At 47.0% G+C, this 16,405-nt stretch overlaps 1 protein-coding gene across 8 annotated transcripts in view; it reads right to left on the minus strand.

The window, feature by feature from the left end:
* Positions 1–326: 326 nt before the first annotated feature.
* The window catches only part of Dlg3 (discs large MAGUK scaffold protein 3), a 51,423-nt gene continuing 35,344 nt past the window's right edge, over positions 327–16,405 (minus strand). For 4 of the 8 annotated variants that reach the window (XM_021152820.3, XM_021152817.3, XM_021152818.3 and 1 more), the window contains 10 exons: positions 12,058–12,234; positions 11,469–11,544; positions 10,571–10,670; positions 7,214–7,255; positions 5,981–6,031; positions 5,318–5,419; positions 4,384–4,556; positions 3,838–3,947; positions 3,441–3,532; positions 327–2,522 (listed from right to left, as the gene is read on the minus strand). In XM_021152820.3, coding sequence (XP_021008479.1) covers positions 2,416–2,522; positions 3,441–3,532; positions 3,838–3,947; positions 4,384–4,556; positions 5,318–5,419; positions 5,981–6,031; positions 7,214–7,255; positions 10,571–10,670; positions 11,469–11,544; positions 12,058–12,234 — 1,030 coding nt within the window. In that variant the 3' untranslated portion in view covers positions 327–2,415. Of the gene's footprint in view, positions 2,523–3,440; positions 3,533–3,837; positions 3,948–4,383; positions 4,557–5,317; positions 5,420–5,980; positions 6,032–7,213; positions 7,256–8,816; positions 8,863–10,570; positions 10,671–11,468; positions 11,545–12,057; positions 12,235–16,405 lie in introns of all 8 variants that reach the window. The other 4 variants (XM_085838099.1, XM_029473221.2, XM_029473223.2 and 1 more) reach the window with 2 other exon arrangements.

Consider the following 16,405-nt stretch of genomic DNA (forward strand, 5'->3'; position numbering starts at 1 on the left):
CAGGCTGGCCCCTCTTCTCTAGCATGCTTCTTGGTTACGGTAGCATTTTCCACCACCCAGAATTGTTAGAAAAGTGTCGGCATTTTGCCACCAAGGTCATGGCCCCTGCCCAGCAGAGAGTGCTAAGGGCAGCTTCTAGGCCAGGGTAGAAGCCTCCGTAGACACTTTTAGCAAAGGATCCAGCACCACCCACGACCACACCCTTCTCATGGACTGCCCGGTCAGCCACCACCCCTACCCCCGCACTAGGAACCATTGGTCTGAATTCTTCCTGCTGTTGGGCCCCAACCACCCTACTCGACGACTTCAAGAAGACCTCTGAGCCATTGTTCATTGCAACTATCATTTATTAAAAAATATATGTCTCCTTGGAAGGAACACTGGTAAACCAACTATTATCATGCTTACTTCGAATCTTTGCTTTTCTTCCCTGGGAGGGAGGATTGAGCACTGTCCACTGCGGTTAGTTACCATCAGAGAATCAACACTTCCGGCTCACCCCCCCCCTCGCGAGAGTCACAATCATCTGTCACTTTATCCCTCTTTGCCTTCAATCCAGTGTACTGCCCAAGAGAAAGCTGCTGCCTTTTCTTTCTTCTAACTCTGGGCCCCACGAGTCACAGTTAGCCTCATTATGCTGGTAGGATACCTGTGAACAGAGTTCCTGAATGTGGCTGGTAGTGCTTTAAAGTGTCAACCCTGCATCACCTGCGATGGTCCTAACCCAGTTGAGGGCCAAGCAATTCTATGTTCTCCCCTGCGTCATCCCTCCAGTGTGGAGGTGAGGGAGGCACGTTGGCTTCAAAGGAGCATAGTGGGGTGGGGTAGGGCCTGGACCACACCTGCTGCCTGCACTGGCTGCGGGAGGAAAACTACCTGGACCAGTCACTGCCATCAGACTCTGGGAAAAAAGCAACAAGATTTCACAGCTCACCAGTAAGCGAGTCTTAGCTCTACAGCTCAAATTTACAGCGTTAAATTCTACTTTCTTCTTGAAGAAACAGTAAGCTACCAGCTGTTGGTGAGGGGGCTGGGGTAGGGCAAATGGAGCAGTTGCAAAAGAAAAGAACCCAAATCCAACTCACTACACGGCTGGCCAAGCCTGGTGCTCTTCCACTGTCCCAGCACAGAGCCAGAAGGCAAGCACCTCCCTATGCCTGTCAGTGGCCCCGTGAAGGAACCCCTAGCTAAGTCCAGCATGGTAACTCCGAGCCCCAGCTTGTACTCTCTGCCCTCACCAGCCCCTGCTTTCCCTCTGTTGACTGGATGGCCAGGCCTAAGTTACCGCTGTATCCCAGGCCTGGCTCCTTCAGAACCTCACAAGCCTTTAGAACACTGGCAAATAGGATTCTACGCATTCACTTAAATAGTAAAAGTAAAATCTGGAATAATGAAAAGGCTGACACAGTAGCACAACATGGTTTTGGTTTAACAGCAGCTTAAAAATGAACAAAAAGGAAACCTCTCATGCAGACACATCAGGCGGCATAAAACAATAGGCAATTTCATCCGGAGCATCATTAGCCATTCATTCTCTCTTTCTGCACAGGAACGACTGCCCTGCAGGGGCAGCAACTGCTTTAGTCACGTCTCCAATCTCCAGCTCCCAGCCAAAGCCCCTTCTCTTATGCTGTAGGTTGGCCCCACCTGGAGCAAGCCTTAGCTCTGAAGAGAATGACCAAATTCGAGTGCTTTGGTATAGCACTTACTACTGTTGTCAACCCCTTCCCAACCAGGTGGAACATTAAGATGTCATCTGATTGGAATATGAAAATTAAAGCATTTCTCTAATAACATAGTACCGTTGATGGACGTCTCCATAGATTTTCTAGTCCCAATGTATGTGAATATATATATATATTATAGAAGAGTGTATAATATATATATATAATAATTTCTATATATTTTATATAAATTACATATATATATCTATATATAAATAAGATCCTTTCTGTAGCCGTTACGTTGCACCGTTCAGAGCTGCAAGCCGCAGTACAGGGTAGGAATGCCCGGGAGCGCCTCCTCACGTGGGCTGTTTCGCTCACTTCACAAGCTGTGCAGTTGTCCAGAGTCTGTCTTTCCATCAGTCCTCCTCTCTTCTCTTCGCTTCTGCTGGGTGTTTATGAGAACAACAACTCTGATGGATTTGCACCTGTGCTAGCGCGTGGGAAAGGTCCATGCAGGAATGGGCACGGTCACGTGATGAGTGAGATGGCATCATCCCGAAAGAGAAACCAAAACAAAACAACATTTTTTAAAAAAGAACAGGACTAGAAAACTCAATTTTTGACATATCTAAAAAGGAGGACAAGAACAGTAGTCATTTGTTCTCCCCGTGGGGACAGGAATGAAGAGGAAGGAGGGAAGAGGGGCTTCATTTCTTCTGTTCACAAGAGAATGGTTGGAGGGGATTCTTCAGAGTTTTTCAGGGGATGGGACCCAAATGTAGTGCCCAGACTGGTCCTCAATGATTTGTTTGATTTTGTTATAAATCTCTTCCAGTGAGTCACCCTGTACAATGGCTGGAGTGAAGAGAGAACAAAATAAAATTACCACTGTGGTCCACAATAGTGACCCCAAGCCCCGGCCATCCTGCCTCTAGTATCAACCCTCCTGTGATGTCCCCAGGGTATGATGGATGCTCACAGAAGCATAGGGTTGGGCTTCTTGAGTTCTCTGCCTACGGTTCTGAGCAGAAGTCTATAGCTGGCTAAGTGCCCAGAGCCCAGGGCTGGACATCAACTGGCAGAGTCAGTGAGCCTAGCAATACACGGGCAGTGTGTTAATGGGAAAGATGCTTACTGAGTACCCAGTGCGTGCCAGACACGGAAGCTGCCATTGCTTTAGCCGTGGGTTGGCAGCCTATAATTCTAAAGCAGTTTCACTCAAAGATTTGGAAAATCCCAGTAACCCAGGGGAAGAGCAGAAAGTCACAATTTCTGGCAAGAGGCAGAGCTCCTAGAGGCCATCACATCTGCTGTGTCAGAGGTCAGCCCAGCAAACAAGGACATACAGATGGATGACAAAAGATTCCAAGACCCATGGTATGTGAATATGTTCTGAATTCTTTACTTGGCTAACCCAATGTTATGAGTTTGAATTTACTCACCAGCCTGCTCACGTCCATCTAGTGCTGTACTTTAAAGGGAACCCCCCCCCCTTTAGAACCGACCTTCATAAAGTACACACATGAAGACTGATGGACAACTTAAACACCACACTAAGAAACCACCAACGAACATTTACCAACAAAGGAACCAGCAAAGGCCATGCCTGGGAGTGGCTTGTGCTGGAACCTGGCTAACCTGTGACTGACGAGAAGGCTGGCTGCCTGGGGAAAGGTTTGGGCTCAGTGACTGCAAAGCTCCCTGGGCATTTTAGCCCTGTCTAAGACTCTCTGAGCTCGAGTCTGGCCTGCCCAGAGGACTCCGGATCCTTACCTGTAAAGTATTCTCCAAATTCTTGCTCCAGTTTCATGGCTTTATCAAAGATCTTATTTGCTTGTTCGTATGTCTGCCGTCGGTTCATTTCCCTGCCAAAGACACAGAAGCAATCCATTTCCAAGGGAGATCCTATGTCTTAATGAACACAACAAAATGTTCTAGGCTTCCTGAAACGCTGCTAAACAGCCACCTTAAAATAGACCATGGCTAACTCCCTCCTCAAAACCTCCATGCCTAGAAGCCCAACTAGGAAGGAGGAAGATGCCTAGACCCCCACACGGGAGGAACAGCAGGTACTCAAGAGTTGGTTTCAGCCTTTCTCTGGGTGTTAACCCTGCCCAGCAAATCAATTTTCTTTCCTCTCCGGGGCCAGCTGAGGCCCGTGGATACTTACATAAGTGCTTCAATGGACTTGGGCTTGATGAAAATGGCAATGGGGTAAAGTTGTGCTTGCTGCAGTCTCTTTATGGCGTTGCCGGAGACATCTAAGATGCAGTGCTTGCCCTGAAAAAGCAGACCTGCATCAGCTCATCGAGTCCCTGGCTGCAGGTCCCCAAGAAATCCAGCAGCCTGAGAAGACCCCAGGCCCGTACATCCTCGAGGCCCCCAAAAGTTCCTGGAAGTTTCTTGTTTCTGTGACGGTTCCTTATGACTGTTAAAAAGATCTGGTTGGGGCTCAGAGGTTAAAAGCACTGGCTCTGCTCTTCCAAAAGACTGGGGCTCAATACCCAGTACCCACATGGCAGTGAACAACTGTCTGTAACTCCAATTCCAGGGGATACAACGCTCAAACACCATCATACATACTGGAAAAATACCAAAGCACATGGAATAAAAAAAGTATTTTTTTTAAGTACTACCTTACATATTAGTGAAGCTCTTTGCTATGTCTGTGAGGGCCTTCCCTCAAGGGTAGCCAGGCCACCTCCTCTTTGCTTACCCTCTCTGCAACTGCCCGCACAGACTGGATGCTGGTCCCATAGAGATTATCATTGAACTGGCCCGCCTCAATGAACTTGTTGTCCTGAATATCCTTCTCCATTTGTTCCCGGGAAACCACAAAGTGGTAATCCTGTCCATCTACCTCGTTATCACGCCGAGGCCGGGTGGTATCTGAAGGAAGGACAAAGAAGGAAGGAAATGTTGTATGCTCCAAAGGCAATGATCTGGGCTATTAAAAGCCAACTTCATCCTTTCTCACAAGGCTAGAACACAAGGCTACTTCAATATTTTTCAGATGAATGAGTAAAACACTCGGAAAGATTTTGTCTGGCCTATTTATTCTTCCAAACTCCAGATATTATACACAGGGTCCTTGAGGGTAATATGGACCAAAAAGGTGGGGCTTCCTGAGCAATGGCCTGGTAAAGGATGCAATACTTGGCATATAAGAAGCCCAAGAAATAGCCGAGCGGTGGTGATGCATGCCTTTAATCCCAGCACTTGGGAGGCAGAGGCTGGTGGATTTCTGAGTTCAAGGCCAACCTGGTCTACAGAGTAAGTTCCAGGACACCCAGGGCTACAGAGAAACCCTGTCTCGAAAAACCAAAAACCAACCAACCAAACAAACACCCGAGAAATGCTTCCTCAAACCACTTTGTTTAATTCCTAGCACAAGGAAACAAAAACCAAAACAATGATGGGTTTGTAAAATCGATCCTGACCATCACCACCCAAACTTTAACTTCATAGCATGAGGCAAAGAGCCAAGTTGGATGCCAACCTTACCAATAATACCACTTACTCTGGGGGTATCCATTGCTACCTACTCTCTTCCAGGAGGTCCCACATGGCCCTGATCCTAGACACTTTCGAAAAAGTAGCACTTCCAAGAGTAGCAAACCTGACTCATCTGAGTCTGCCTGGGCTCTTACGTGGCACACAGGATCCAAATTTATGCGGGAACTCAGAGATGAGGTCATCATTGACTCGGTCCTTCATTGGGCCCAAGATGATCACAGGCCTGGCATAGTGAACTGGGGAAGGAGAGGACAAGACAGTGAATAGAGCTCCCACAAGACAACCTGCCCCACCTCCGCGGACAGAGGCTTGGTGGCCACCACTCAGACAAGGTGAAGCAACTATGGTTACTCTCTGGCTTTTAATTAAAGACTTCAAAGAGCCTTTAAATTTGACAATCTAACGTCTCGGGCAAGTCTGAAATCAGAAGCCTTTCCATTTCCAACAGATTCAGGAGCAAGTTTCACACAGACCCTAGCACTAAGCAAGGTGCTTGCAAAGCAGGTGCCCAGGGGAGAATACAGGTCCTTTGCCTGGGCAGCAACAACCACCTCTGCTGAAAAAGGCCTTCCCTGCTTTCCTCTGAAATCCACCCACCCTTTGGAAGGCATCCTAGCAGTGGGCAAAATTATCACAAGAGGTGTGTGCAGCATGACATCCACCCAGTGATGCTAGGGATGAGCCAGGGGCTGGATGTGCCGCCTCCTCCTCCTCCCCTGCTCCCCAAGCCATCCTCTTTACTAAGCCCCATGACCGGGAGACTAGCACAAAGGCAAGACTCTCAGAAGGGGGCTTACTTTCTTGTCGTGTCACTGGCTCATATGACAAAATAGCATCCTCTTGTCCTTCTGCAAAAAGGGAAACACGTCAGCACTTTATGATCTGATGACTGTGTACAGCATTCACCACACCCCACGCCCACCACAAAACAGGCTCACTTTCTGTTGGCAAGAAGGCTAAGGAGCCATTCACCAGCCTTGGGCTGGGCTGTTTTCATTCAGTGAAATATTGCCCAATTATGGGGCTAGGCCCATAAGTCAAGTCTCCACCAAACCACCCCAAGCTCTAGGGAGTTACTTCTTATAGGTAATAGTTATATTCAGTAGCCCCCTTGTTCTAAGAACAATCAGAGAAGCTCCAACTGGTTGAAACACACCTGCAGAGTCACTTTACCTGAGTCCAGACCCTTAGGCCCAACTTCCAAACCTACAGCCTAATGATGCCCCTTTAAAGGTCCATTTATTTACCTACATCACATCTCTAAGAAGCATCCAAGGAAACTGGTGCATGCTTGAGCTAAAGTCCCAGCATCCTTTAAGAGCAATACTGAGCCTCATCTCTGCTCAAGGTAAATCCCCATGTGACCTGGCAATGATGAGGCCTTCCTAAAAAAAGTCCCCAAGACACTTGGTGTTGGGTGCCTATGGTTCCCAAATGAGCTGACAGCAGTCCTAGGGAAGGCAGCAAGAGCTGCACAGAGCCACAGGATACTTGCTACAGGGATGCTCTTGAACATGAGACTCAAAGACCAGTGTTCCCAGAGCGTGTGAGATTTGAACTATGGCTTCAATGCTGTAGTCATAAGAGTTCCCAAGGCATTTGGGACAATTCCTTTCCTGACTATGTAACCCAGCCAGAAGGTAAGGTGGTCCTAGGAGTCCAGAAAGGCAGATGGAAGGCAGAAGCCATTTTATTTGTGGTCTCTGAGCAAATCTGTCCAGCTGGTAGTCTTAGCAGCCTAGAAGCCCATGGCAGGGACCTGATCAGTGGCAGTTTATCCTTCCCAGCACCCCAGGGATGGTTTCAAGCTAGGACCTAGCTAGAGCTATAGGGCTTATTCTCTCCCTCTAATCTCCAAATTCCAGCCCACAAGGTGAATGAGCTGGCCACAGCATCTCCAGGGGCTCAAAGTATACATGGCTAAAAGGAGCAGCAGCCTCTGTGCGGTGATGGCAGTGGTGGACACTGGAATGGTGATGGCAGGGAGACATGGGGAAACTACAGGACACGGGGGCATGACACACACTTACTGGAACTGCTTTCGCTGTCACTGGTGTTGGATGTCACTCCCTCTGCAAGCCAACAAAAAAGAGACTCCAATTCAGAACACACCACTGAGAGGTCACATGCAGCACAAACTCAAATGCGCCAGGAGTGAGACAGCAAGCGGCCAACCAAGTCAGGCCACAGGAGGCCACCAACTGGGAAGCACAGCTCCAATCCTGATGTTCTGGCCACCTCCTCCATGTCCCCAGAGCCCACTCAGTTTGCCAAGTCCCTCCATTGGCACTAGGAGCCTTATTTCCTTTCATAGCGTTTTCTTCATCTGAATCAAGCCAGCTGATTTGGATGGTTTCCAAATCCTGCCTCAGAACTCATATCCTAAGGCTAATGGGCAGGAAGGAAATGGATAAGGACAGTCAAAGAGAAAAGCTCAGGCATGCGCTGCTCACGCATGCCCTCCCAAGACAGAGCCACCAAAGGTACAGAATTGTGTGACACTCTCCAACGTAGAGGCCCATCACTGGATGGATGTAACAGTCACCAGAAACACTACTCTGAACTTTGATGCAACCCACAGCCCTCCTTCTACCAATGCTCAGGAGAACTTGGCTTCAGTAGTGAGGGGGATGCACCTTGATCCACCACAAGACACATGTCAAATCCACAGAAACAACAAGCTAGGAAGACTATCTGGAAGACAGGCTACCCCTCCCATCACAGAGAGTTGGGACCTGTCTAGCTCAGAGTGTGGGTGGAGAAAGCTCAAGCCAAGAGATGCATTCACAGGAGGCACAGACATGGCAGCCCTCTCAAAGGACAACAGGCAAATGGAAATGAGACACAGACACACCGAACTATGGAGAGATGCTGCTCGTTTGAGCCAGGACCATAATATGCTGTGCACACCTCCCCAAGGACTTGCTGGGTTGCCTATCACACGTGGCTAGTCCCTGAGTTCCTCTTAAGGACAGGTCCTATGTCTTCCACCTTTATCCTTGATTGAGGGGCAATTTATGTGGACAGAGCCCATCTGGAAGGCTGGACTCTGGATTGGCAGTGAGCAAAGATGGCTCCTAAGGAACCTTCACCTAGCTCCTCCAGCATGGAGATGTCAGTCAGAGCTTCTCTGGGATAAAAAAAAAAAAATCACTCAGTGGCATAGCTAGCCCCGGACAGCTGGTCTTGTGGAGACCACTCAGATGTGGAGTTGGTTCACCCCATCCCTGGTTAGCAGACCTGGTAAAGCTGTGGCTCCCAAGCTCAACTCATCGGCACAGGGAGACTTGGGAGAAGATTCAATAAGCAGGCTCCATGGTCTCCAGGCAGCTCTACATGAGCTGAGCACTCACCCTGACCATGCATTTCCACCCAACCCACTTCTAGGGGGCCGCTAAGCTCCTGCCCTGTCATCCAGAGGTGTAGAAAGAATGCAGATAGGAATGCTAGAGATTTGTTAGAACACCAGTGACCATTTGGAGCCACGGATTTCCTCCTGCCACAGGAAAGGGTCTCACAAACACTCCCCTCCCTCACCCTTCCCTTTAAACCATGTCCCCTACATCCCCACCCCCACCCCATGAGCTCCATTCATGCCACAAATACAGTTAATGGTGTGTAAGTTTGACTTACTCAGGTTCTTTGCTCCATAATAATCGTCACTTAACCCAGGGAAGTCCTGATTTCACAGACAACAGGGACAGAAAGGGTCAGGGAAGGGGAGGGAGGGGAGGAAAGGAGAAGAAAACCAGGGAAAAGAGAGAAAACAGAGAAAAACAACGAAGGGAAGGAAGAATACAGAGGCAGTTGAGCATTAGTGATAGGAGTATCCAATAAGACTTAGAACTACAGTGAGGTGAAGACATCTGCTGAAGAAACAATAGCCCAGCTCAGGTAAGATGTCTGGCGTTGTGCTAGTCAGCTTGTGGCCAGAAGGCCTTGGAGTAGACAGGCTTTCTGAGGTAGTCGACAGCCCACATACATGACAGGCAACACTTCAAGGCTTAAAAGTACCTTCTTTGACCAAAGGTGTAATTGTGGAGGTCCTGTCTCTGCTTTGCCCCTGCAACACATCTCCCATTGGTGCATGAAAAAGACATGTCTATATGCCAAGTATACAGACAGAATTATCATCACCCTAGGAGCTTTCTCCCATACTATACCTTAGTCTGTCCAAGCCCTTCATAGAAAACTTCTCTGTGGTATCGTGTACAGAGCTTCCCTAAGCTTTGTTTCTGGAGAGCAGGTACCAGAAAGTTGCAACCCTATTGGCCAATGGACACCCCTAACTGGCTAGGTCAGTAAATAGTGACATGTCCCAGGCTGGGCTCCTTGGGGGGCTTCAGGGCTAATCTAATAAACTGTGGCAACATTATCTCAGATCTTTGTCTTAGGCTCCCATTGCTCACAAGTCCAATCAACCTCTTCTCTCCCTTATCACTGAGCAAGCCTTGGACAGTAAGCCCCAGTCTTCATCTTTTTGAAGATACCTCATTCTGTCAGAGTTATCCCAGGTGGTCACAACTTACATATAGCATGATCATAAACCAGGTGAGCCTACTAGCAGCCATTTCTACCCAAACTAGTCATTCTCCTGTCAAACCCCATGGTCCTGGATGACAAAATTGCTCCATGAAAGATGGAGGAGTGATTGGTAAATGAGACATTTACAGTTTACAATTTCACAATGACATGAATGAGGACGTACTGTACAAACCTGACCTGGTGTTTAAGATTACTGTCAGAGTAACTTGTTTCTGAGGCGTGTGGTAGAGTAAGGGGAGTTAGGAGGATTCAATTGGTTCCTAATGCAGCCCAGTGTTGTAGCCTGTTCTACCAAGTCAGCTTTGTGTTTCTCAATAAATCTTTATTTGGATAATGCTGAGCAACACTGTGTCCACATCAACTCAGAGAAGCAGGAAGGTTTTCTTGTGATAACTGGCTCTGCAGGTGCCCTGACATAATAGGAAGCCTGCTTAGACACACATGAGCATTCCAGAAGCACCACAACCTTTGGGCTCTGAGGAGGCACAGGCTCTTCTCTTAACATTCATGAAAGAAATTACGGGAAAGAAAATACAAGAGGTGACAACCAAGAGAGCAACACATAGTCCCTTGAACTTGTTCTCTTGAAAAACCGTTTTCTAATGCTGACACTAGCTGAAAACCATTCCTGATCACGGGAGCACAGCTCTGTCTCCCACTTCTAACCTAGGTGCCTGGGATATCCTCAGAGCCTCTAAGTGAGGAGCTGGACAAATAAGCCCCAACATCTCCCTGTGCAAGTCAGGTTCTATCCTGACTACATAAAAGGGGAGAGGCGACTAAGGACAGGAAGGGAGGGCTGCGCATGGGCTGCTCGCTCTCTGGACTCTGCCACTACTTACGTTCCTGTATGCTGTTCTCCTGGGCCATGTTTTCTTTGCTCTTGTAAAATGGAAACTTTCGAGAGAGGCGAAAACTCTTTTTACGTTTCGTTTTGATCGACTGTGAAAGAACATGAAGATGGAAGGGAGGGAAGGACAAAAGGAGAAAAAAAACAACAACAATGGATTTTAAAGCATGCAAGAAAAACTAAAATGGAGACAATGATGAGCTAAATAAAAGACCAGCTTTCACAAATGGAGTCTATGAGATTAAATGAAAGTTGATGTTAAGAGGAAAATTATGTTTAACAGGAAAATGTAGAGATGTTAGATGCTCTACTGAGTCCAGCATCACTCGCTGACCTTCCTACAGAGTAAAGGTCATTGTTGCCTCCTAGACACAGCCCTAAGGTGCCACTGATACAGTCATCTACTCCATGCCTCTCTTCCCTCTACTGCTCCTCAAGTTCTTTGGCCTTGGCTGCAAAGCTCATAAATGGAACTGTGTGTTGGTCACATCCCCGTGTCCCATGCTGTCTGAAGGCAAGCGGCTGCTCTGGGGATGGCCTTCTTGGCAAGATGGTATGGGAAGAACAGGTTCTGATCAGGGTCCCCACAGCTCTGGCAGGCTCTGCTGCCAGAAGACAACCACGAATGGTTTCACCTTCCCCACCAAGTCAGCCAGCTCCACCCCTTCCGGAACCAGTCACCCAATAGCACCCAACTGTGGCCTTTCAGGGCTCCTGCAGCTTGCTAAAAGAGCAGGCAATTTCCTAGCAGGACAGAGCCAGCCCTTGAATAACAGACAGCCTTTCATGCTTCCCAGTTCTCCTGTATTTCAACCCAAACTCCAAGCCTCTCTCTCACCCTGCTTTACACTCTGGTTGACTGCCTTGGGAGGGTGGGGGTCCCCACTTACCCGATTAGACTCAATCATCCCTGTCCTGGCATGGAACTTCACAGTTTTCAATCGAGCTCGCTCTTTCTTTTCCACCCTGTTTGGAAGTCAAGAAGTCTAGTTACTGCCAGCACAAAGTCTCAACAATGGGCTGTGGTAGGCACAACAACCACACTGGCTCATTCAGTGAGTACCATGTCTCAAGTACTGACTCTATCCCAAAAGGCCTAACCAGGCATACACAGGGCTCTCAAGTAACTCACAGTATGACAGGCAAGCAAAGACAAAGACAAGGACTGCTGTGCTGGAGCACTACTGAGTCTTAGCACTCTGGACGCAGAGGCAGTAAGACTGCAGCAAGTTTAAGGGCCAGTCTAGGCTACAAAGATTTCCAGTCTAGCCTGTGCTACAGAGTGAGACATTGTCTCATAAAATAAATAAAGCAATCAGAGGGTGGGTGGGAAGCAAAAGAGGGGGGAGAGAGGGTGAGAAAGGGAGGGATAGGGAGGAAGAGGGAGAGGGAAACGAAGAGACACAGAGACATAGACAGAGGCAGAGAATGAGAACAAGAAGCCAGGAAAAGCCATGCTTCAAACCCCTGACAGCTCACCTCTTTTTACTAGGGATCACACCGATCTGTTCACTCTCTCCATGAGGAGTCACCAGCCTTGCTTGCCACCACTCATCATCAGAGGCGTTAATGACGTGCAGAATGTCACCATAAGAGAAACTGAGTCCCTGGCTTGGTAGGCAGCTGTCACGAGTCCGATCATAATCAAACAGGGCCCTGAAACAGACATAAAAAGTGAAGATAGGTCATCCTGCTCCTGAATTTTGGGCAGCCAGATAGGCTACTGAAAGTGAGCCAACCTAATAACACAGCACACAGGAAGAGACTGGGAGACGGCACCTCATTTCAGGCCCCAATGTGTGTGTGTGTATGTGTGTGTGTGCGCACGCGCGCGTGTAGACATGTGTGTTCTTCTACAAATCCCATCTCTTCCGAGCTTCTAGCCACACAATAGCAGCCCAAAGTAGGACCTGTTCTACTGCCTAGGCCCCACCCTAAAATGCAGTGGGATATGAGAGAGGAGGAGATTTGGAAGCAAATGTAAAAGAAAGGTCCAAATTTCAGGTCCTAGTGAAGCTAGGCTACCATGTACCATCAGGGAAAAAGCCTAAATAAATGAGATGGTTAATCTCATCCCTTTGTAACTAAGTGTGTGGAGTCAGCACAAATAGGAGACTTCGGTAACGTGTTATCTATGCATATGTATGTGTGTTAAAGGGTATGTCATATGGTATAGAAACAAAACCCTCTTGAGAATGGTGTCAAGACAACTTGACGATGAAAATATCCAAGCTCTAACAAAAAACCCCTTTAATTCACAAAGCATGCACTCCTAGCAATAAGGGCAGGGGCAGAGGCCAGCAGATAAGGCATTTGGTCTACAAAGTCTTTTCCAAACTATGTAACAGGAGCAATGCATTTGAAATGAATTGATTTCCATGCAACCAAACACAAAGCAGGCATCTGTCAGCTGTTCTACAAAGACCAACGAGCTTGAGCAAGGGAATTCTAACTGATGACTAATACACAATGGCATTAGGAGTTCCAAAACTGAAGTGGAAGAACAGAATTTGTATTAAGCACACATTAATTTGGAAGTTTAGGGCAGGAAAGAGAAAGATGCCAAAACGAATGAAGAATTGGGTGTAGTAGCACAGGCTAGTAGTTAAAGCACCAGAGAGGCTAAGGCAGAAGGATCATGAATGTGACATACCTGGTATGATGGTTCGAATGAGAATGCCTCCCCCCCAGTAGGCTCATACATTGCAATGCTTGGTCCACTTGAAAGAACCATTTGGGAAGGATTAGGAGGTGTGGCCTTGCGGGAGGAGGTATGTCACTGGGGGCGGGCTTTAAAGTTTGCCATTCTCAGCTCTCTGCCTGCTGCTTGATGATCAGCTATAAGCTTCTGGCTACTGCTCCAGCACCATGCCTCCCTCCTGCTGACATGCTCCCCCACCACGATCAAATGCTTTCTTTTATTAGTTGCCTCAGTCATGGTGTTTTGTCACAGTAATAAAAAAGTAACTAAGAGAACTAGTAAGCTCCTATCTCAAAAACTGAAAATAAAACTAAAGCCAAACAGAAGAACTGCAGTAGACTGTATATATGTGTGTATGTGTGTGTGTGTATATATATATATATATATGAATGAATGTCGAGTTGACTGGGTAGAAACATAAAGTGTGTTTTAGCACCCAAAGCATTGGGTTTCACCTTTGGTGACGACAACAGCAAGCAGGGGCTATAGGGAGAGTTACTACAAGTGAGTTTTCTCGGTGCCAAGAATCCAATCATTTGTCATTTTAAAACATTTGAAAGTTTGCCTAAAACCTATATGGCATCTACTTCTGAGATAAGTTCAGGCGCTGCACAACACTCCGTGCACACAGAGTCAAGCCAGCAAGCCAGCCACATTAGGACTGTACTGCTCACTTGGTTTTATAAGCACAGCATGTGTTCCCTTTACAATTTCTAAAACTGTAAGTCGATTAACGGAGAGATTGAGAAACAGCTCCACTAAGTACAGGCTTGAGCCTTTTACTTCAGGAGAGGCTTGAAGTTCCCTGGCAAACCAAGTCAAAAGGTTATATAACTCCCAACTCCCATTAAAAAGCAGCACCTGTTCCATTTGGCTTTTGTTTGACAGCTTTATGAATGACTGGACAAGGCTAGAGCAAAGAAAGGGATGGACAATGCTTGTAAGCTATGACTGTTAAGGACATACAAACATGATATCTCAGTGTTAAGTTCTGAATTAATGCATGCAGTAATGAACTAAAATGATGAATTGAGACTTCCCCTCTCTATCAATCAGGGCTGCCAATCGGAAGAGAAACCAGCAGAGCACCGGGGCCTCAAAGTTCACTCTGTCTACAAGAGGAAATTTCTTAGACATTCTTGAAGCTTCTTTCTAGCTCTAGCTGGGCTCTTTCCTTCAACAATTCCTTCCTTTGTCCTGATTTTGATCTGTTTTTAAAACCTAGGATATGGGTTTTTCTCCAAATCTACTCCCCTTTTCCTGCAGAAATTCCAACATGCTGAGAACTAGAAGATACCCTCCAAATGAAGGGCAGACCCAGAAGGCCATCATTCAACACCACCAGACCAGGCCCCTTAGATGTCAAAAGCGTTCATAATTCCAGTTCCAGGGGACTTGATCTTAACTTCTGACCTCCACAGATACCAGGCATATACACGTGCATATACATACCTGCAGGTAAAACACTCATATACATAAGTTTTAACAATCTAAACAGTGAACAACCTCTACCATGGTTGCTGGAAGAGAGGGGGTCATTTTCTTCACTGATCTGCTTCTCAAACCCCAGTAAAGAACTCCATCCATGCTCATGCAAACAGCCATAATTAACCTCAGTGGGTCACACACAAAAGGAACACGAAAGAGAAATGGGGGTGAAAAGGGCCAAAATTCATGCTCCCCTCCACACACACCCACGAAATTGTAAAAAAAAAAAAAAATTACAAGAAAAAATTGTGGCCTTCTATCAATGACAGTTGGCCAAGCAGCCTAGAGTCCTTTTATTCTAAGCACCTCCTTCCTCTCAGCCTCTCACAGTTCCTCCCTTTCCACCTTTAGCCTAAGGGAATTAAGGTAGATACTAGCTCTTTTAAAGCTACTCTGAATCAGTGTCCCAGAATTCAAGTTTACCATATGCAAGGCCCAAATGGCACAGAACCATTTCAATCTCTGATTCAAAGAGACAGCAGGAAGGGAAAAAGAAAATCAAACCTCTGTCCTCACACATGTTTAAAAAAGGACATAATAAAAAGATCTGCAGTGTGTGTGTGTGTGTGTGTGTGTGTGTACACATACACAAGCTTCCCCGAGGTCAGGTGTGTTGGAAGACTAAGAGTTCAAGAAACCCCCTTTCCTTCTGAATCATAATAGAATTTTTAACTTCTTCCTCAATTATTAGTATTGTTGTTGTTGTTGTTGTTGTTGGCCATGAATGTCACAGCACATCGTGGAAAACAAAGAACAACTTTTTGGACTTGGTTATCTGCCTTAGCCTTCAGGTGGGATCAGGCCAATCAAACTCGGGTTACCAGGATTTCAGATTCCATGGGAAGCACCTTTACTCACTGAGTCATCTTGTTGGCCCCATCAAAAGAATTTTATGAAGTTAGGGTTAAATTAAGAGCCAGTAAGGTCCCTGAGAACCTCCACTGCTGTTCCATCTGCACACGGTGGGATAGACCAGGAGTGTCCAGGTTCATGTCCCAGACTGACCTTCAGCCCTGAAGGTCACTGCCTGCCCCTCTAAGGAGACAATGCTTCTGAAGGTCTTAGGAGCTATATTGTTTAAGAGGTGACTTTTTAAATCTCTTCAAAGAGATAAACTTGTGAGGGTTGCATATAAAAGATCCAAAGAAGTCCTGAGCACCTAGCACAGCCACTGTGGCACCTTAAACTTAACAAGCAAGGAAATACAATGAAAATGCAACTCCCCAGAGGGAACTGGTTAGGCCGGTTTCCCAACACAGAGCAAACAAGAACACTTTAGGACTAATAGCCTAGAAGGCTAGAGGCTGCTTCTACAGAGCGCACTCAGGACGGTGCTGACCTCCTAACCTACAGGCCACCTGCCTTACCCCGTGTCTAAATCCTCCATGGTCCAGCCCAAGCTCTCCTGCTTTGTGATACTGCACACCCCAAATGTCCTTTGCAATCCATTCCAGACATTTGGTAGCAACCTTCCTTTATAATTTCTATCTACTGCAATTTAATTCTTGCATGATGATTTTTGAATTTTCACAGCAGAAGGAAGCCCTTCTCGGTGCTTGTGGAGAGTGGATGAGCCCAGGCTGTCCCACAGAACACTCTCATGTTATTCTTCCTCGGTGTTCTGCTGTGTTTCCCTTC

The sequence above is a fragment of the Mus caroli genome, unplaced genomic scaffold, assembly GCF_978045245.1.
Source record: "Mus caroli unplaced genomic scaffold, Mus_caroli_1 scaffold_5, whole genome shotgun sequence".
Lineage (NCBI taxonomy): Eukaryota > Metazoa > Chordata > Mammalia > Rodentia > Muridae > Mus > Mus caroli.